Below are 20,983 nucleotides of genomic sequence, written 5' to 3'. Positions count from 1 at the left end.
GTGATGAGGCTTCCGATTTTCTTAGTCAAATACAAGTGCTACGTTTGGGATGGATGGCTGGACGGACGGACATATGCACGGATGGGCAGCACTTCGGGCACAAGCGTATTTGATGATGTTACAGGGGAATCAGGCGGTGTGTTACTAACAAGGGTTCTGCTTCGAAAATGGCTTTTTGCACGAGTGAAGTAGCCCAGTTCCATTGCTCCTGATGTTCAACCAGGAGATAAAGGTATTCTTTTATTGAAGCAAACATGTGGAAAATTGCTCTGGATTCCTAGAGTATAGAATGTGTCCCCTGAATGGAATCGGGTTCATGTGTAGGGCACATTCAGACCAGGCATTTATTGGGGTTACCCCTGGTCTCTGGATGGTCAAAGCCAATAACATCACGTCCATCTAAACTCTCACGCATGGAGAGCGGTGCATTTTCTCCTCTGCAGTGTTACATTGGAAACTGTCAGCAAACATTAATTCAGTCACTAGTGAAGTCTTACCACCCAGAGATGAACCCTGCCTCAGATGGGTATTTTCCACGTCAGTGCTGCGGACGCCCAATTACTGGGCCATTGATATCATTGCAGCGATTAGTGGCCGTAGAATGAGCAAGAAGTTGTGGGACAGGTACCCTCCCCGCCAGGCACTTTCTACTCCGACCCTCTTTGCTATCTAGACCTTTCCGTATCTCCACACAGATATTTTCATGATGAAGACTGTGAAAAAGCCAGGAGTGGGCAGTGGACTGTGGGCTAGAAACCATTCACGCAAACGCTTGCCTCTTCATGATTCAGGATGTGTCAGTGACATATTGTCACAGCCTGTTGACCGGGAAGTCTCCGTTTTATAAATCTGAGCACTTAAGTAAGGTTAATGTAGACAATAAGGGATGACGTTTTATCTTTAGGACTCTTACATAGTTCTTGCCAAATTTCTTTTCTTTCTTTTTGGCATGAGTTTGGTCATTCCATCGAAGTGGTCATCTGGCCACCTGTTTTTTAAAATGTAATTCTTTTCAGTAGATTTTGGCCCGTATTAAGGTTGACTCTCATGCACTGTTGACCATCACATAGTCAGGATGTTAATTTTGTCTGAATTGCTATAACAATAAGATGAATTCCCTTAAAGCATACTAGATGAAAACTTTTTTTAAAATGAGATCTTACTGAATTTTTTTTTTTTTTTACCTAATGAAAGATTCCACCTGCATAAATCATCCTCACTTTTAACCATAAAATCCTAGAAAGGGATGTTTTCCCTCAGCAGAATTCCTTAAAAATTGAGACTCTAAGGCATTGCAAGCAATATTTTCAGGGGAAATAGAGTGAACCACTCTGTAATCAGTGTCCTGCCGTTCGCGTGCCTCTAGGGAAAGAAAAGAGGGACTGGTCACTTATTGCTAGGACTATTTGATCTTTCTCAGAAAAATGTCACTGCACTGCTGGAGCTTGGTCTTTTGTTGCCCCATATCCCCGTGTGTTCACGCGCACGCGCACACTCCCTGCTTCCCACCCCCTCCTTTGCAGTCTGGTTGTGTGTCATCAGTGACTCCTCAGGACTCCGTTATCAAAGGTAACTGTGTCTCTGAGCATCTTTAATGATGGTCACGACCTGCATCTTTGTATACAGTTCCTGATGGCTCAAAGATTTTTATGAGTAAGCAGTGATAGAATTTTTTATGCTCTAGATGTGGTGACCATCACTTTATATTGTTACTATTCTCGCAATAGGTTGGCCTCCCTCAATGTCCCAAGTCTTACGTGATCCACGAAACAGGAGAAACAGTGAATATACTGGGCGTTCCATAGAGTAGCCGGTTGTCTCCTCCTTCCCCCAAAATTAATACAAAGAGGTGAAGTAATATATGTCATTAAATCTTTCAGTAAACGCACAAAAACAGTTGACTAAACTGTTTCAAGGTTGTTACTCTTATTTCCAAGCTGTAAGCAGAATATCCTATCATTGTTGACAATGAAACTTTGAAAATGAGGAAATGAAATTACACTATCTCACTCCAGAGCATCCATTTATATTTGATACCTGGTATCTTTACTCACGTTTTAATGCTAGAATGCTACAGGGAAGGGCTGAATTGTGACTCCACTTTTAAATTCATTTTTCCAAATCATTCTGTCTAGCAGAGAAACTAATTAATTGTGTTGTGTAGAAGTCACTGGGGCTAAGCCAGTTATTAATTCTTAATGCATGATTTACTGCTTTAAAATTTCAAAACACAACCATAGTGATGTGGTTTTAATTCAAGTGATTCTTCTTATCATACTGGAACAATGTTTCCTTGGCTAAGAAACCCACACATCCTACCTCACTAGTCCCTTATACAGTGTTTAAACTGTGACCTGTTCCTCACACACTAAAATCAGTTAATCCAATGCCAGCAAGGGCTATCTCATCAAGGAGAGATTAAAACAAAACAAAAAACCTTTTTGTGGATCTCTATTTCACTTTGAAAATACCTTCCTTTGTATTTTTTCTTTTCCAAATTGAGGCCATTTTCAGAAGCATTTCTACAGCAAAGATAAGGCAAATTTGATATTATGGAATGAAATGCCATGTGCTTTGAAATAATGCTGATTTTTTTTTTTAACATCCTCCCAAACAAAAATAATGGAGCCCTGGGAAACTTATGACACATTCCTCATCTCTTACACTATAAATCCACAAAGAAAAACACAAAAAAAGGAGTTAGAAGAAGTGAATTTTTCCTCCTTTTGGCACATGATACAGCAGTTTCTGTCTCAGAAGTTTTTATTAATTACAGAAAAAGGTATTTATTTTTGGCATTCAGTGAACCTTATGATCTCCATGTTTGGAATCTTTCTCCTCAGTCAGTATCTGAAAGGATACTCATACTCGAGGCGTGAAGATCTGCCCCGAGATCTAGAGACTGAGTCCCTGTTTTCGTAGTCCCCACTGGGATATGATGGTGTCCAGGGGTTAAGGACCTAGGTCTTGTATTTCCTGGGTTGTACGTTCACAGTAACTGATTGCATTTTTATCAGGCTCCCTCTTTTCCTACTTGCAGATCTCATTCCATCTTTTTTGGTTTTTTTCTTCCTTTAGACACTCTGGGTTCCTAGCCCTGGTGCAAGGCAAGAACCGAGTTTGTGCGCTATGTTTATTTGAATCTCATGGCTTCCCTTTGCATGTCTCTTGATTCTGCTTCTTTCAGTTCTCAGTTTGTCAGGTGACAGGCTTCTGGTTCTTCTAAGTCGGGGCTGAGCTGATGGAGAGACCGATGTGCATGGGAAGACCGGCCCAAAGAAATCAAAATTAGGAGGGCCGGCGTATCATGACGTGGTAGAAGAGAGTAGTGTAGGGAAAGGGACACTGATAGAGAGTTGTCAGCAAATGCTGTTTGTTTCATAATCAAAAAAGAGTAAATATGTCCCATGTAACTTTAGATAATTTTGGTTTTTATTCTTAACAGTCAACTGAACTCTGGCTTTACTGACCCGATATGCTTATTACCTGTCTCTCTTGGGTTGAGTGCTTTGATGAACTGGATAAAAATATTTGCCTTTGAGTGTCTGTCTGTCACCTGTGCCATCCCCCCCGCCCCCTCCACCCCCCGCTGTGCCCCATTCCAACAAGCTACATTTTAAAATAGTTTGAAATACCTTCCAGAGTAGGAGTGTAGGAGTGTGTTTTTCATCCTCTCCAGCATAACCAAGAATTTTTCTTCATAGCTTCAGTGTGAAGCTGTGTATTATCCTGGAGAATTTTTTTGTGCTGCCCTCATTCCTGACCTCTTGGCGAATGAGGCCCTTGTACCCGCACAAACCCAGCAGCGAATTCTCCATCTGATTAGCACAGCGGTCCCGATGTGATAGACTGAAAACAGCCCCCCGGGGTGCAGGGCAGTAACAATCAGACGAAGCCATGTTCAAATGCACTATTACTTCCTCTCCGTGGGCACAGTCTAGAAAACACAGCCAGGAAGATTTTTGCCCCTTTAGTCCATTTTATCCACCGGTTCTCTTTTCCATACTCTGATAACCAGCGTAGGATTGCCCGTGAGTCAGAACTGCAGCAAAGTGGAAGTCCGTGTGCACATTCACGGGAAACCACAGATGGTGGCCGGCGCAGTTTTCAGATGTGAAGAACGTCTCAGGCAGTGTGAACTCAGGGTACTTTTTTGCTGAGCAATGATCTCCACCCACTGAAAATCAGGCCTGAGGGGAGCAATCTAGTGATTTTAGTATACTTACGGCATTGCAATTAGATCCCCAAAGCTGAGGCTTTTAAAAGCAGGCCATAAAATGCCCATGTATCTTTATTAAACCTATTTTCTAACTGGATGGAGAAACTTTTCTAGTAATTTTTAATTTTATAAAGTGTCTCTTTTTTTTTTTTTTTCCTCTAGGCCATGGGGGATAAATGTCTGGGCACTAAAAGCTTAGGTATATCAGTGTTTTGGGATTTTTGTTTGTTTGTTTTTTCTGTCTCTAAATGATTAAATGCAATTTCATCCATTTAGTCATACTGTAATTGTGGTGGCATTAGCTAACACCGGCAGAGAGACCCAAAGAAAAACTAAGTATGATGAGGTAACAATTTATTTTTACTTTCTCTAAGTTAAGAATTCCTAATACATTCAAATCAACAGTAAAAATGTTGCAACTTGTCTCATGAAATACAAGTAGATTTTTCTCCCCAAGCATGAGCAATTTCTCGTTTTTCAAGCAGGCTGCCACTGTGCCTGTTTGTAAAGCTTCTGGTGACTGGATGTTATGGAAGAAATCAGAAATCAATTGTGGCTTTATTTCAGAGCTCATTGACCCAAGGAGGTGCAGTCAGGATGAGACACCTGTCAGGGTCCTTGGTCAAGGCAGCGACAGGGGGGCCTCAACACTGAGAACCACACTCCTCACACTCCCTGAGGAGGCGGTAGGGGAGGAAGAGTGAGGTTAATTTTCACTGTGGTATCGAAAATAAAATAAGGTCAAGTGCCTCTAAATGATTTTAAATATGCTCAGAAGTTTACTTTCCGAAGTTTCAGTTAGGTGCTGACGTCTGAAAACCGGGCTTTCTGTGACCACTGGGGTCATTCCTAGCAGAGGGCAGGGAAAAGTCCTTCCATGGCAGAACATCTCACTCTGTTACGGAGTTTACCCCTTCTTAAACAACCAGGTCTTGGGGATGGTATGTTAACACTAGTAATGAATTGTTCAGTATCTTCCAGTAAACTTTGCTGCTCCCAAGTTGACTCAAAGGGGAATGAAGCAGAGTCTGGAATGCACATCACAGCGTTGGCCTCCTGGGCGACCCTCCCCCTTCTCCCCCACCCCTCCCAAACCGCAGCGGCCTCTGGTGTCCTGAAACCCCAAGAACCATGCAAAGGCACAAGCTTCCATTCCCCTCTATGCAACTCAGGCCAGAGGCTTTCTTCCCAGCCCCCACCCCCACCCCTGCCCCCAAAGAATAAAAAAGTTTCAACTGTTAAAGATGCAAAGCAGGTTCATTCTCCTGCTGCACAATTTCTCTCCTCCCGTCTTAGAGTCTGTAGATGCTAAGTTATAGATTGCAATGTAATTTGAATACTTGAGTTCTTTATGTGTGTGGGGGGGGTTATTTGGACAACATTTAGGGTAAACCAAAAGGAGCTCCGTGTGAAAGAACTGATATTCAGAAAGGGCGTTGACTACAAATTAAAATCAAAAGAAAAAAAAAATCACCCAGTGATGTGCTCCTCTGTGCTTGCTTCCAAACTAACAAAGGAGAAGCAGTCAGCACTTTTGAATTCTGTTCCCAGGTGAAGCTTCTTTGCCTTGTCTTATCCTTTTTGGTTCTGGTATTCATTCCTTTATTTATTTATTTTTTCCTTTTCTATCTGAATCTCTGACCTTATTACTTCAAGGTTAAAATAAACAAACCTCCACAGCCTCCCCCTTTTCTGAGCACGGCCCTTCAGATCTTATTTTTAACATATTTGTTAAGCCATTAGCTGGAAAAAGTTAGTCATTTCACTGCATTTGGGTGCACTTTTGCATGTGGGTACATTTATGTGCATATGACTTAGAAAACATGGAGATTCCATTTGAATTAAGTAAACTAAACTTTTGAAGCCATCGGCCAAATAAAGACCTCAGCTTTCTGCATTTTTCTACATGAGAACATTTCCTCATTTTTGAGAAAGATCAACTGAGAACTTGAACTAAGTGAAGATTCTAGCACTTCTCAAAAGGGTGCTTGGTCACAGATAATCACACTGTTTTATGCCTTTAGGAGGCAAAGACGCTTCAACATTGAGGAGCCTGCGTAGAGGAGGGAAAAGGGAAAGCGGATGGAGAAACGGGGAGAAAAGACGATTTTATTAGATTCCCAGAGGCATATAAAGTCTCCTTGTAGGTACTTGTTTTAAGTCTTCTGCCAGATATTTTCTCAACAATCTACAAGAAGACATTGTCTATTTTTTACCCCCCAAATTATGATGGCAGTGTTGCCCATTTTCCCAGGAGGAACTCCGTGCCAGCATCAGCAGACGAGGGAGGTATGATTGTAAGACTGTAAACTTTAAGGAAACACTCAGATAAGCAAAGAGATATTTATACACACCAGAAGCAGCCATTGTTTTTAAGGGAAACAGTGAAAGTAAAAGTCGGTAACTCAAGAGCACAAAGACAAGTAAGTAGGTCTCATTTTGCAGCCAGTACCGTTATCTGTAGCGCACGTATTTCTTCGTGCAGGTAGCCCTTCTTTGCCATTTGGAAAACAACCCGTTACAAGAATGTCTTCGGATTTATTTTTACCAGAAATGCCGTCCCTGTTTCCATGCCTTGAGAAGTACAGTGTTCGTAGACAAGCCTTGGATAGTCCAAGTAGAGAATGACTTACAGTGCAGAAATGTATATGAAACACTTCTGTTCCTTGTCCCTTGAACTTTGGAGGAATGAAAATGTCTAGCACTCTCCACCTTCTTTTCTCTTCTGGAACTTGACCTGTCACTTAAATCCTCTTCCTCAGCAAAGTCCCTGGCAGGCTGTCTTTTCACAGCTTTAGTTGCAATGCTAATCAGAGGACACACCATCCTAAGAAGACCGAACAGCAGTGCTTTTCAGTAGACCATAGGCTCTTTTTTTTTAAGTACTGAAAATGGCCAAATGCTGCATCCTTTCTTCTCCTCCTCCCTCTTGAAGTGGGAAGCAAATCAAGCTGGTCAGCAGGAGGCCAGTGGCTGCAGGACGCCCTTCTCACACCCCCCAGGGTTGTTGCCCCAGGGCCCTGACCCAGCAGAGGACATGTGTGGTCCCCTCTGTCGGTCAAGTTGTCCTCTAGCAAGTAGCTGGGTTGAAGGGTTTCCCCAAGGTCCTTCTCGGTAATAAGAACAGACTTGCTATTACTGGTCCAGTACAGAATGACAGAATGATAGAGAGAAACTTCAGAATTTGAAAGGCCTGAGTCTCAGCCTCCTTCTTCATCTCGAATAAGGCTGGGAAAGAAGGAAAGCGGGTGTGGGAGTCTCCTCTTTTAGTGTTTACCGAACTCGGATGCTTGGCACACAGGAGCATCAAGCTAATTGTTCTTGAAGCAGGAAATCTGTAGTCGAGGAAGCAGGTGTTGTGGGATGATTACCACATTTTAAAGTGACTGTGTTAACTCTTGTGCTCTTTTGACTTTGACCCTGAAATAGTAGCTTTTTGGATGATGCTGTCCCTTTTATGTACGGACTACCACTAAATCAGTCGGTTCTGAAGGAAGGAGGAAGCGCTTAAGTAAACTTGAAACCAGATAGCATGTGTGCCCAGTGTTGACAGTCTCCATTTTTCTTTCTTTTCTTTTCTTTTTTTTTTTATGTTTGGCTTTCAGCATTCCATACTTTCAGAAACCTTGTGACTAAGAGTGAATTCTTATTTTTCAAATTGTTTTCAGACATTTCATGTTCATGTAAACTTGGCTTATTGATTTCCTGATTTTTTCTTTATTTTTTTGTTTTGTCCATTTTATTTTCAATCAGCTACATCAAATGGGTCTTTGGAGGGCCTGGATAACCAGGAGGGAGGGGTGTGCCAGACAAGAGCCATGAAGATCCTCATGAAAGTTGGACAAGGTAAAGCCCGTCTGCCGCTTCACGAAGCCTCTGTAATCTGCTTCGGCCCCCAGCGAGTGGCGCCAATGCCGTCACTACCCGCCTTCACTCCCTCCTAGCTTAGTTTTGAAAGCAAACATTTCTCCGTACCTTGAGCCACTGACAGATTGCCTCAAGTCAATGTAACGCACTTCTTTTATTGGAGATTCCTCTAAAAATTAAGGTCGGCCAGCTACGATGTCCATTGCCATCTAACGTATATACTTATATATACACTCTTTTTTCTTCTTAAAAGCAAAACACCTCTTTGATCCAAAAATTAAGATACCCAGAGCGAAAACTAAGTTTCTGCCATTTTGCCCATTTCTGCCTCTTGACTACAGAAGACTTGAGCTCCTGAGCCTTTTCACATACAGATAACCTATGGTGCAGAATTATTCTTCTAATTAGAAATTGGTATAGTAGTCAATCAACTTGCTCGTTTAAATTGAAATGTCATCTGCAATGCTCTGCCTGCCAAATGCAAGAATCCCTATAGTTTGCACAGATGGCCTCAGAATCCAAACCTCTGAAATAACTAGTATAACCGTTTTGTTTTAAAAGGAAAATTATATTCTTGTATGTCACAGCACTTTGCATAAAGAATTTTAACGTTCGTTGCTATTTATGCCTCTTGAGATATATATCCAGAAGCTCCTAGAGCTAGATTGCATTAGACGCCTGGGCTGTAAGTAATCTATTCTTTCTCATATAGATGCGAGTTCCGCTGGGTCCACCAGGCATAATGATCCAACACGACGCCCAGAACTAGAAGCCGGTACAAATGGAAGAAGTTCAACGACAAGTCCTTTTGTCAAACCAAATCCAGGTATAGCAGCATGAGGGGGTGTGGATAGGTCTGTGCGGCCCGGGTGCCTCTGGGCCCAAGAGGTAGAACAGAGTCTGAGCACTTGGACACCAGTGGGGTGAACTTGGAGTTCCCAGAGTCGGTAATCTTTGCTCTCGGTTGGTTGTTATTCATTACGCAGTCAGAACAAAAGAACTCATTCCCACGAAAGGTTCACATTCAGAAGAGCAGAATTCATCAGATGTAGGGACCAATTATGAGTGCCGCTCATTCAGACCAAAGTTATTTTTATTGGTCACACTTAATTGTGCCGGTTGCAACACTAGCTTAGAGCCGATGTTAATGTATATGTAATTAATGTACTAATCCCTCATCTAATTATATCTAATCCACAAAGAGCCCGATTGATCTGCTTCTACATTTTAGGTGGCAGCATCTTAAAATATTGAATAATGCCGTGTTTTTCAGGTGGTTACATGGCTGGAATTTTTTTTCGCGTTTTCGGTGTAAAATAAAATACCAAAGGGATCCCTGGCCACAGTGTAGAATACCAGGGAAAGCTGGCTGTCATTGAACTTCATTTTCTTTGCAGCCTTGGACAGCTGGCTGCGTGTTTGTCTGCACGGGGATGACATTTGTGTGTAGCGGTAGCTGGACAGACGTCAGCCATGCCGCATCCGGGGTGCATGTGCCTGGTTGGTAGTTGTGTGAATCCGGCATCTGTGGCCATGTCCCCCCTCTTTCTGAGCCTCAAGGAGGGAAGTTGTTATTTCTAACTTTCAATGACAAGATGTGTCAAATTCTTGTGACAAACTGATAAATGGATCATATAATGATGCCAGGCGATTTTTTTCGTGCTTAACATTTGGGTTGGCAGCCTGTTCCGTGTGAGAGTTTCTGCCGCCTTCCAAATATATTTTAGGTGTAAATCAAATAATACAAACGAGTTAGGAGTTGAACGTCTTCCCAGGCCCCAGCAGTCCCCGGGCGCTCCCCGGCCGCGGTGCCAGTGGGCAGGGCTCGTCTCCAGAACGCGGGCAGCGTGAGGTTCCCACGAGGCCGGTGCCCGGGAGCGAGGCGAAGAGCGGGGCGTGCGGGGGCAGGAATCACTTGCCCGGACTAGGGGCCTCCTCCTGCGCGGGTCCCCGCCGTAGCTCGCCCCTGGCGCGGGTGGCTGGGAGCAGCCGGCACGGTCGGACCTGGGTCGCCGGTGCGGATGCCGGAGCCGCGTGGCCGTGGCCACTGGGGCGGGGCTCTGCGACCGCGAGGGGCGCGGTTGGGGGGGGGGTCGGGGGCGGGGGGGGGGAGGCTGGCGGCCCCCCGCACGGCTGGTGTGGCTTCGCAACCCGCCGGCCGCGCTCGGCCCGGCAGTAACCCCTCTGCTCCGTGTCCCTCTGTCCCCGGCGGTCAGGTTCTAGCACAGACGGCAGCAGCGCCGGACATTCCGGGAACAATATCCTCGGTTCCGAAGTGGCCTTATTCGCGGGGATTGCTTCAGGATGCATCATCTTCATCGTCATCATCATCACGCTGGTGGTCCTCCTGCTCAAGTACCGGCGGAGACACCGGAAACACTCGCCGCAGCACACGGCCACGCTGTCGCTCAGCACGCTGGCCACCCCGAAGCGCGGCGGCGCCAACAGCGGCTCGGAGCCCAGTGACATTATCATCCCGCTGCGGACTGCGGACAGTGTGTTCTGCCCCCACTACGAGAAGGTCAGCGGCGACTACGGGCACCCCGTGTACATAGTCCAGGAGATGCCCCCCCAGAGCCCTGCGAACATTTACTACAAGGTCTGAGACTCGGCGGTGCCTTGGCTTTCCCGGAGGAAACGTCCTGGCCCGCGGCCGCCCGGGGAGGGTTTGATGACCCCCTGCGCGTCGCCTGGACTGGAGCGCCGCGGGGGAGAGGGAACGCCGCTTCTCGGGAGAGCCCTGTTGAGTTGGACAGCTTCTCTAGTGGGAGCGCCCCGGCCGCGGCGGAGACCGATGCTCGCCGGCCGCGGGGAGCCGGGGGCGCAGAGGGGGCCGCGCTGGGACTGCGGCGCTCGCCTCCCACCCCTCCACCTCCAAGCCATGCGCTGCCGGCACTCGGGCCTGCGGGGAGCCGGGGGAGACCGAGCCTCCCGGGCAGGGCAGGAGTCCCGGGCCGCCGCGCCCGGACATGCAGTCCTCTGCCCCGGGCGCTCCTGCTGCGGAGCGTCCGGACTTGACACACAGACCTCGGGCTGGGGGAGGCTTCCGAGAGGTCCAGCTTCCAGTCCTCACCGTGGCACCCCGTCCCCCCAGCGGCCCTGCCCGATCTCCGGGGCTCTGCCGTGCTTCCCGGGAGAGCCCCTCTCCCTGTGCACTCTGCATCACTGCTGGAACACTCACGTCTGGGGGTCTCCTGCTCCGCGCACCTGCAGCCACGGCTACCACGGAATGGGTAATACACTTCTAGAATCGGTGTTTGCTAATAAGGCGCCCCAGGCGGGGCCGTGGGCCGCGGAGTTCGAGCAAGGGGGCGGGCTGGGGGACAAGGTCTGTCTGCGGATGCAGTTCCAGGCTGCCGCCTCCGAAGCGGAGTCCGGAGTCCGGTCGGGGGGAGCCCCGTGAGTAGCACAGCACTTTGGTTTGGCTGAGATTTTAAGAGGCAAGTAGGAGACACAACACCACTCACAGTGGAGGAGGGTGCCTTTGAAGGAATCCGCCCTGATCGCATGGCAACTGCAGGAAAACCAGAGTCCTCTTCGCTGGGGAGAACAAAGGGGCATTGTTGGGGGAGGAACAGGCCAGGAGGGAAGGGAACCGTGGGCGCTGATGACGGATTCGGGCAGGACTGTTGTGGTGCCGGCAGTAAGATGTACAGCTTGGAAGCTGTAGGAGAGTCGGTCTGCTTTGGATGAGGTCTAGAGCGGACTCAGCTGCTATCCTGATCACATTTTATTAAACACAGGGAAAGCATTTAGGAGAATAGCAGAGAGCCAAATCTGACCTAGACGTTGAAAAGCCAAAGGTCAAACAGGCTGTAATTCCATCATCATTGATGTTATTGAGGAGTTCTGTTATGTAAAAGGTAGGTCAGAATCCCCGCCCCCTCCCCGCAGTGCCCCTCCCCCACCCCCTCCGCACGGAGCCTCCCCGCAGGTTGGTTTTTGGCGGTGCTGTCCTGTCTGCCGCGTGGGCCAGGGGAGGGTACCGAGCGAGGCCACAGCCAGGCTGCTCTGTGTCTGGGCGAAGCACACGGGGAAGCCCTCGGGGTCCTTAAGCGGGAAATCGGGGATGACGTCGAGGGGGAGAAGGAAGATAGCACGTATTTATAATAGGGATATAGAACACAAGGGGTAGAAAATGAAAGATTTTTACTAATATATATTTAAGATTGCACACAAATCACGCTAGAGGATGTGAAATTCACTCGTGGCAATTGCGTGGTCCCAACGCCCAGTGCTTAAAAAAGAAAAATCGGACAGCTACTTCTGGGAAGAAGCAGCATCACTCCCCAAACAACAATAACAAGAGTAAATACAAAAATAACCCAGTCCTCTGAAGGCATCTCACGGAACCTAGACTAGGAAATGCAGGCCCCAAACACCAGGAAATGGATGTGACCGAACCATATTTTGAACAGTGGCAAGATGTCCGGGCATTTCTTCCCTGCGTCGTGTTTCCCCTTGCCTTGGGGCTCAAGCTCGAGTGTTCTCTGAAACCCACCGGGTCACGTGGGGGGGCTGGGGCGGCAAGTTCAGCTCCAGGCCCCGCCCCCCACCCTCCTCCCCAGTCCCCTGGCCCCCTCCCTTCTGGGAAACAAAACGAGTAAACAGGAAACCTACTTTTTATGTGCTATGCAAAATAGACATCTTTAACATAGTCCCGTTACCATGGTAACACTTTGCTTTCTGAATTGGGAGAAAAAAAAAAATGTAGCAACAGCATTTTAAGGTTCTCAAACCTCCAGTGAATACCGCAAAAACGAGTTGTCACAGAAATTATTCCTTCTCTATTTCCTGAACCTGAAAATGATGTTGGTCCAAAGTGCGTGTGTGTATGTTTGAGTGGGTGAGTGGTGTACGTGTGTACATATATGTATAATATATATCTGCAATATATATTATATATATCTCTATCAGAGTTCTGTGCAGGGTTGCCATGGCGACCAGCCACAGTCCATATGTGATTCCTTCCATCACCCTACCCTCTCCTTTTCGTGCATCCGTACAAGAGTTTCTTGTAAGCCATCAAAAATTCACCTTGAGGATGGGGGAGAGGGGCAAGAAGGGGAAAAATGGGAAATAGTCTGATTTTAATGAAATCAAATGTGTGTCTCATCAGTTGGCTACATTTTGGTTAATCGCTAAACTGTGAAATCAGAGAATTGATGAAGAGTTACCTGCAACCAGTTGAAAAGTGTTCTGTGCGTCTGTTTTGTGTCTGGTGCAGAATATGACAATCTACCAACTGTCCCTTTATTTGAAGTTGGTTCAGCTTTGGAAAAGTTACTGTAAATGCCTTGCTTGTATTATCATCCCTAGTCACCTGACTTTGGAATTTGCACCATAATGTTTAAGTGAAGATGCTGTAAATAGGTTCAGATTTTGCTGTATATGGATTTGGGGTGTTACAGTAGCCTTATTCACCTTTTTAATAAAAATACACATGAAAACAAAACAGAAATGGCTTTTCTTACCCAGATTGTGTACATAGAGCAATGTTGGTTTTTTATAAAGTCTAAGCAAGATGTTTTGTATAAAATCTGAATTTTGCAATGTATTTAGCTACAGCTTGTTAAACGGCAGTGTCATTCTCCCCTTTGCACTGTAATGAGGAAAAAATGGTATCAAAGGTTGCCAAATTGCTGCATATTTGTGCCGTAATTATGTACCATGGATATTTATTTAAAATTTCGTTGTCCAATTTGTAAGTAACACAGTATTATGCTTGAGTTATAAATATTTTTTTCTTTCTTCGTTTTATTTTACTAGCCTGTCCTAGGTTCTCAGTCTGCTTTACTTCCACATTGCAGCCAGCCCCCAGAAATGAAACCCGTGAGGTCACATTCCACGTCTGTTTCAAACTGAATTTGTTCTTAAAAAAATAAAATATTTTTTTCCTATGGAAAAAGTGCCTTCAAAGTCTTTTCCTTTCCCTCTTTTTTCTTTTTTGTTTTTCTTTGTTTTTCACTTGTTATTTTAATTTGCTTTTCTACTCCGTTTTCTTTATAATTACAGTTACCCCGGGCCTTCCGCCCATGGGCATTTGTGCGCCCGTTTTTCAAATCAGGACATGCACGTAGTGCGATTATTAATCTCACAAAGGGCCACGAGCCCATTGGTTTTCCCATAAAACTCAAACTCGCATTTCACAAATAATATTTTATCGTAAGTTTTCATCAAGTTCGGAGCATCCCCACGAGAAACTGTCCCTAGTTTCACCTGGATCACAGCAACTGAGCCGTGATCTCATTCAGGGGAGAGAGGAAAGGGAGGGAGATGCACTTTGTTATCTCAGCGCCGAATTCCAGATTGATCTAGTTCCACTCAAGCAGAGCAGTTTGCCATAGACAGCTTCGTTGGTCTTCATGGAGAAGTCCCAGGAGGAAGGAAAACAAGTCAGATGTTCTCGGTCAAACTTTAACACCGGGGAAATCATGTTTTGTGATAACTTGGTGCAAGCAAGCGAGAGAGTGGTAACTGGAACCACATTTTCAATGCTGGTCTGTCTGCGCTGGGAAGGTGCCCTGGGCAGGTGAGGACTTGCTCCTGCTCTAAGACCATCTTCAGACCCGCCCCCCCGCCCCCCCCCCCCCGCCCCGTCGCCGAAGAGATCTTCCTCACCCGCAGGTGCCTGCAGGGTAGAACCACAGTCCAAGTGGAAACAGCTGTTGGTTACTAAAAGGTGCTCAGATCTCTGGCTGCATTACCTTGGGCTAGTCCTTCCCTTAGGAGGGGGGTACTAAAGGTATTTGGGGGGAGGGGATGAGAAAGGCCCCCACCCCTGGAGCCAGATACTCCAGGCCAGACTGACTTGCTGCCAATCGCAGCCCCAGCCCAGTGAAGAATTTGTAGGTTTCAAAAGCCCCCCCAAGTCCCAGGAGGTTCCCATGAAAGGCTGGTTTTGGAAGCAGCGATCTGGGTGGCACCTTCCTGGCAGACTTGTCCTAAAGAAAAGTTTGTGGAATAAATGCTTTTCTTCAAAAAAGAAAAAAAAGAAAGAAAGAAGAAAGTCTCCCAAAGGCCGCAGTTTCAGGTGATGCTACCTACTCCATCTTCTCATTCCATGGCACCTAACCGCCCTGTCGCGGCAAATCCAAGCTCCTGGGCCCAGTTTACAGCCCAGTGACTAAGCGGGAGGCTCCACCCTCCAGACCCAGGTCGCTAATGGGCGGTCTGGACGGAAACAAAAGAAGAGCCAAGTGTTTCATTTTTCAGCTGACACTGTGGCCTTTATTGCAAAATAATGACCAAAGACACCATGTCATTGTTCCCACCTAGTGTTTGAAACTAACTTCTCCAAATTGGGTCGGTCAAACTCCATGAAGAAATAAAACACACCCCAGCCATTACCCTTTTCTAATGGGTGAGAAGGAAACACGGAAACTTCTCGCAGAGGAGGTCACACTCAGATGCTTCTTATTTCTCTGTCTGAAGGGTCAGCCTGCTCCTGCAGGGACAGTCCCTGCCTGTGTCATGAGCTCTCCCCACCGTCTGCGGTCCACTCCCCTGTAATGTCACTTTCCTTGTTGGTATAAGAGTTGCCTTTTCAAACACTGAGAGAAAGAGTCCCAGTAGAAAGGAGAAAAAAATACATAGACGTATCAGTACTGGCTGTCATGCACCTTGCTGTCGGTCTCGGGACCCGACCTAGAGAAGGATCAACCAAAGGCAAAAACCACCCAGAGGAGGAAAAGTCACTTCCCTAATGGGTGTACCAAAGGGTGATTGGCTTGGGTAGTAAATGAGTCTTAGGAGAATCAAAGGACACACAGTGGGTACTGTCCAAAAGACTCCAACCTGCGTGTTCTGCTGCTTTTGTGTTTCCAGTCGATCTGGGATGACAGTTGCAGTCTTTACACTCTAGATGTGCTTGAAGGCAACTTTTCCATGTTGTAATGGAAGAGTCTTGCCTATTCTCGGTTTTCTAGGTAAAGTCTTGCCTGTTCTTGGTTTCATTTATCGGTGACGGGGGAGAGATTAAAATAATGTATTTATCTGTAATAAAACATAGCATACCAGGTTGGATCAATATTTTAGTTATTAAACTCTGCCCCAGAAGCTGGAGAGGCATTCATCTCAAGATGTTTATGCTGTGATACGATCATTAACGAAGTCTCTTCCAACCAGTTCTCCACATGAAGTTCACTATGTTTTTAAAAACAACCAACACCCTCATTTAAAAAAAAAAAAAATGCCCCTATGTATAAGGACACAGCACAAGAGAAATCATGCCAGCCCAGCTTATGACCAGGCGCAGACGCCGCTGAATGTGTTCATTGCAGGGAAGGTGAGCCCTCGCTCGCAGCTCTTTCTGCTGCCCACGGCTCCACGGTCTTTCCACACATCCCATAGCGTTCTGTACAGCCTCGCCTGTAGAGGGAGAGGGCGGACTCCGACACACTGAAGGTCACGTTTAGCTTTAGCTGGATTTGAAGTGAAGATGTCAGCTGAAAGGCTGTATAGAAGTGCCTTGATGTAAGCTCTTTATCCCGGGGTCCCCTGGGGTCGAGCTCTGAAGGGTTACGGGAGTGCACACTCACACCCCGCCGCCTTTGGGCTGCACTTGACCATCTCCCCTCCGCCTGCAACAAGTTCACATGTGGGGCTCTGGGCCCTGCTGACCCCCCCACCCCTTCCTGGCATGGAAAGAAAATTCAAAAAGGTCCGATAACTAGCAATGTATACATACTGGTGGAACGGGGAGCCGTGCTCTTGTGGCTTCAGCCTTTTATTCATAATCACCGAGCAGATCTTTTTTCTTCCTTTACAGATAGTTTCGGACCACTGCAAGCTGAGCCCAGCTTCTACCGAAATACTTCGGGGGAAGCCACCACGGGCCAGGCAGTGGGTGAGGCATGGGCGGTGGTCTCTGCACCGGCTGGGGAAGCCCACCTTCCCTTCATCTTCCTCCCAGGCTTGAGACTCACTTGCTTGGTATTTGATTCTTTTCACGCTGGTACCTGGAGCACATCCTTGTTATGTGTTCCTCCTTCAGAGTTTATACTTCTGCTTCTGTTGTTGCGGGCAAGGAATTGTGTGACTGGAGAAATGTCCTTTAGTTGATAATAGAGCTATTATTCCCCAAGTGCCATTCATACCTAAGAAAATGACTAGAAATGTGTGTGTGTGTGTGTGTGTGTGTGTGTTTTGTTTTTAAAGCCATGGTGACTCTATCTTAAAAAGTCCAAGAACAGTAGGGGAGATTAATGTTATCAAAAAAAAATTGCTTAAAATCAACTGAGATCTGAAGCCAGACCCAACAAGACCATCCTTCAGGTGTAGCATTTGTGTTTGGTGGCTTCGTTAACACAACCTACAAGACCCAAAAAAGTGGTAGGCATTCATGTCTACTTCTAAGCTCCAGGAAGCGGAGAACTTACAACGAAGTGTAACAAAACAAACGCTACAGGAGGAGGTCCTGGCTTCTTCCATCTGTCACTTGGGTCCCTACGTACCTGGTCTCTCCGTTCTTTATCACCTGGCGACTCCGCAGGTCACTTAAGATGCTGAGCGCGACACGAGAGTCTCCCTGACCATTACTCCCAGGCTCTATGTTGTACACGTGTAAAGTAGTGCAGTTCGGATTCCTCTGCATCCTTGTGATGATGTGGAGAAAGCCTACAGCCCGAGGCAGCGGGGACACCTCTGTCTGGACTCCTGGCTCCTGGCAGGTCCCCAGGCCAACCACCGCTGCCCCTGCACCAAGGCCAACCATCGGAATGTGGGGACTTCCTAGGCTTTGACTCAATGACACGTGCCCGGTTCTGAAGTGCAGCTAATAAAAACACAAGTCAAAAAGTACTATCTGGCTCTTCATCGGGGAGCGCGCACAGGTTAGCAAAGGGTCAGGACGGCGGAGCGCCCGGAAGACCATGGCGTCCAGCAGCCTCAGCAGGGCACCTTCGCTCAGACTGGGCCAAGGATTCCAACCAGGAGCTCACGTGGGCCGACTCGCGCTTATCTCCAAGCCTCGAAGCTTCTGCCCAGGGAGTACACACACGGTTGTCTCCCACGTGCATCTAGTTAGCACGGCGTGTGTGACGGGCCATGCACTGAGAATGGGGCTTGGCGACGTGGAAGACAAATCCCTCCTTATGGAGAGTCTCCGAGTCCGGTCAGCAGCGCTGCTCCTGCACGGAGAAGAGTGACACGTCTCGCATGTGCGTAGGAGAGGAAGGAAGAACGATTCTAGCGACTGTAAGTTTTATTCCGTATAAATAAAACTGTAAGTTTTATTCTGCCTAAAAAAGTGGAGTCTGTTAGTAGACTTCTTTCCATCCACCTGCCTCTTCTGTTCCTGCGGGTTAAATTTCTTTCCTTTTAAATCTTTCCTTGCATATATGCCAACGGGCTGCTTAGGAAGCTAAATTTAGTATAACTGCTCTTCCAAACATCCTAGGAGTTTGCCTGAAGTGCCTGCCTCTGGCCTTAAAGGGCAAATCCAAACATTTCCCATTGGTTTCTAGCCCACATTACAATGCGTATGTGTATTTGAAAGGTCGTTTCTTAGCTATAATTGGTAGGTTTCTTGTAGCCAGTTCTGAGGAGAGAATTGCAGAGAGCTTTATGTCTGCTAACAGCAGTTAGCACTGAGCTCAAAAACAGCCAGAAAAAAAAAAAAAATGCAGTCTGACCATCTGGGCTGGTTGCCAGAGTGACCCACAAGTTACGTGCAACGTAAGCGCTTCAGACGACCAGACACAGGATTGCTCCTGCAGAAACCCGGGTGTCTGCCTTTCAAGTGTCCTGCTCATGAAGGGGAGAGGAAAGATAAGAAGCTCCTCCTGCCAACCCCCTTAAATATTTTAGATAAAAATAATGACTGTGTTAATCTCACTCCAACGTCACCGAATTTATTCCTCCCCTCCTTCTGGCCAAGGGTCAAGAAAAGACTAGAACACACCACTTTCCAGGAGCGTATGTGGCTGTGGTTCATAGCGTATATAGCAGTCACGGGTAGGTCTGTTCGGACGAGGTCGAAACACTGGTCCCCATTGCTAAAGAGGAAGCGACGATTCCCTGTGGCAGACACTGGCAGTGGCAAGCACGCCTTGGTGGCTACCGCTCCCTCGCCGCACCGAGGGCTCTGGGTTTTGGTGGCAGGGCATTCCGAGTGTGGGAAACCAATCATAGACTGTGCAAAAAGCAGCGAGCAGGGCTCATAAAGCTTTGAGTGTGGTGAGCACTCACCGGAACGGCAGTGGACCTCCCCTCCCGAAGAACGACGCGCAGGGACATACCTCCTCCCTGAGTCACCGCCACCTCCAGGACTCAAGAGAGAAGGGCTTCGGAGTCCGAGGACTTTCATCCCCCTGTGCATTGTTTTTTAAGAGTCTCGTTGTTGCCGACTTTAATAGCAGATTTTGGAAAAGCGCTTCAAATAAGGCAACAGAATTTTTTAAGCAACATCACCAGCCAAGCAGGTACTGTGATTATTGGTCATTAAGCAGTTTAAAGAGTCTGGTTCTGCTTAATAAGGTCGCCCGGCTTTTTATGGGCCTGCACAAAAATTCTTTTGGAGAACTCGTTCCACAGCAGACCATCATCACCACTGTTTTCTGTGATGTGTCTTGATTTCAGATTTTGATGTCTGATTTCTGACATTTTAATACGGCTACTTCTGGATTCCATCTACAGGAACCCTAAGGTGGAAAGACCGGAGATCTGTGAGCCTCTCTGCTCTTAAGTGGTATGCTTTTTGTCACTTTGTTTCACTTTACTTTCCTTAGCTTTTGACTGGGAGAATTTAGAGATAGAGTGCAAGCTGAAAGACCAGAACAACAAGCTGGCATACATCTACCATGTAAATGCGACGGTTAGCCTTTTGTACCTATGTCCGTGCTCTGTGTACACACGGCACACACATACACACTCCCTCACACACACAATTCTTTTTTTTTTTTTTTAATATTTTAGTTATTTATTTGACAGACAGAGATCACAAGTAGGCAGAGAGGCAGGCAGAGAGAGAGAGGAGGAAGCAGGCTCCCTGCTGAGCAGAGAGCCCGATGTGGGGCTCCATCCCAGGACCCTGGGATCATGACCTGAGCCGAAGGCAGAGGCTTTAACCCACTGAGCCACCCAGGTGCCCCCCACACACAATTCTTTAGCTAAGCATTGGAAAGTAGTCACAGACTTCCTGACCCACATCTTAGCATCTAAGAAAAAAGAATCCCCTTCATGTAACCATAATACCATGATCAAGCTTGATGAAAAAAAACCAAGAATTTCATGATATAATCAGTTAGTCTGTTAAATTTATCTCTTTAGCTTTCTTATTTTGGACAAAAATAGTACTATACCTACATCTGGTAAAAATGATGTTTCCTTAAAATAACAAAATAAAAATTAAAAAAATATATATATGTGTGTGTGTGCATCTATACATATATATTTCCATACATATATTTCTATATGTTTCCATATATAGAGATATATATAGTATATATAGATATATAAATATAATTCCATATTTTAACATATATATATATGTTTCCTTTCCCAGCCCCTCCTTCATCCCTCAAAATAACCATCATAAACAGGTTCTATTTTATCCGTTCAGAAAAATAATTCTTGCATATAAATTTTTAAAAATTTATACATTTATAAAATTTATACATTTATACAAAAATAAATATACATTTTAAAAATCTCTATAGAGATTACAAGGTACACATTATTTTACAGGATCCTTTTTAAATAAATAATGTGTCTTGGAGATCTTCCTTCATTGGTACATTCAGACCCCCTCCTTTTTAACAACTATATAATATGCCACAGTTCTTTTAAATCGTCGCCCACTAGCAAAATTTGGTTTTTAAGTCCTACACACAATACATCTCGAGGCAGAGACAGCAGAACTCATCAGATAATTTGCATACTCTCTTATTTTTCTCA

The 20,983-nt window shown here is 46.1% G+C and overlaps 1 protein-coding gene across 1 annotated transcript in view; it reads left to right on the top strand.

Annotated features, from left to right (window-relative positions):
- The window catches only part of EFNB2 (ephrin B2), a 44,235-nt gene extending 30,241 nt beyond the window's left edge, over positions 1 to 13,994 (top strand). The window contains exons 3-5 of the mRNA XM_082700995.1: positions 7,973 to 8,065; positions 8,799 to 8,912; positions 10,303 to 13,994. Coding sequence (XP_082557121.1) covers positions 7,973 to 8,065; positions 8,799 to 8,912; positions 10,303 to 10,691 — 596 coding nt within the window. The 3' untranslated portion in view covers positions 10,692 to 13,994. The remainder of the gene's footprint in view (positions 1 to 7,972; positions 8,066 to 8,798; positions 8,913 to 10,302) is intronic.
- The last annotated feature ends 6,989 nt before the right edge of the window (positions 13,995 to 20,983 follow it).

The sequence above is a fragment of the Mustela nivalis genome, assembly GCF_964662115.1.
Source record: "Mustela nivalis genome assembly, chromosome: 15".
Taxonomy (NCBI): Eukaryota; Metazoa; Chordata; class Mammalia; order Carnivora; family Mustelidae; genus Mustela; species Mustela nivalis.
Note: the sequence above shows the minus strand (reverse complement) of the source record. Positions and strands in the feature narration are given on the sequence as shown.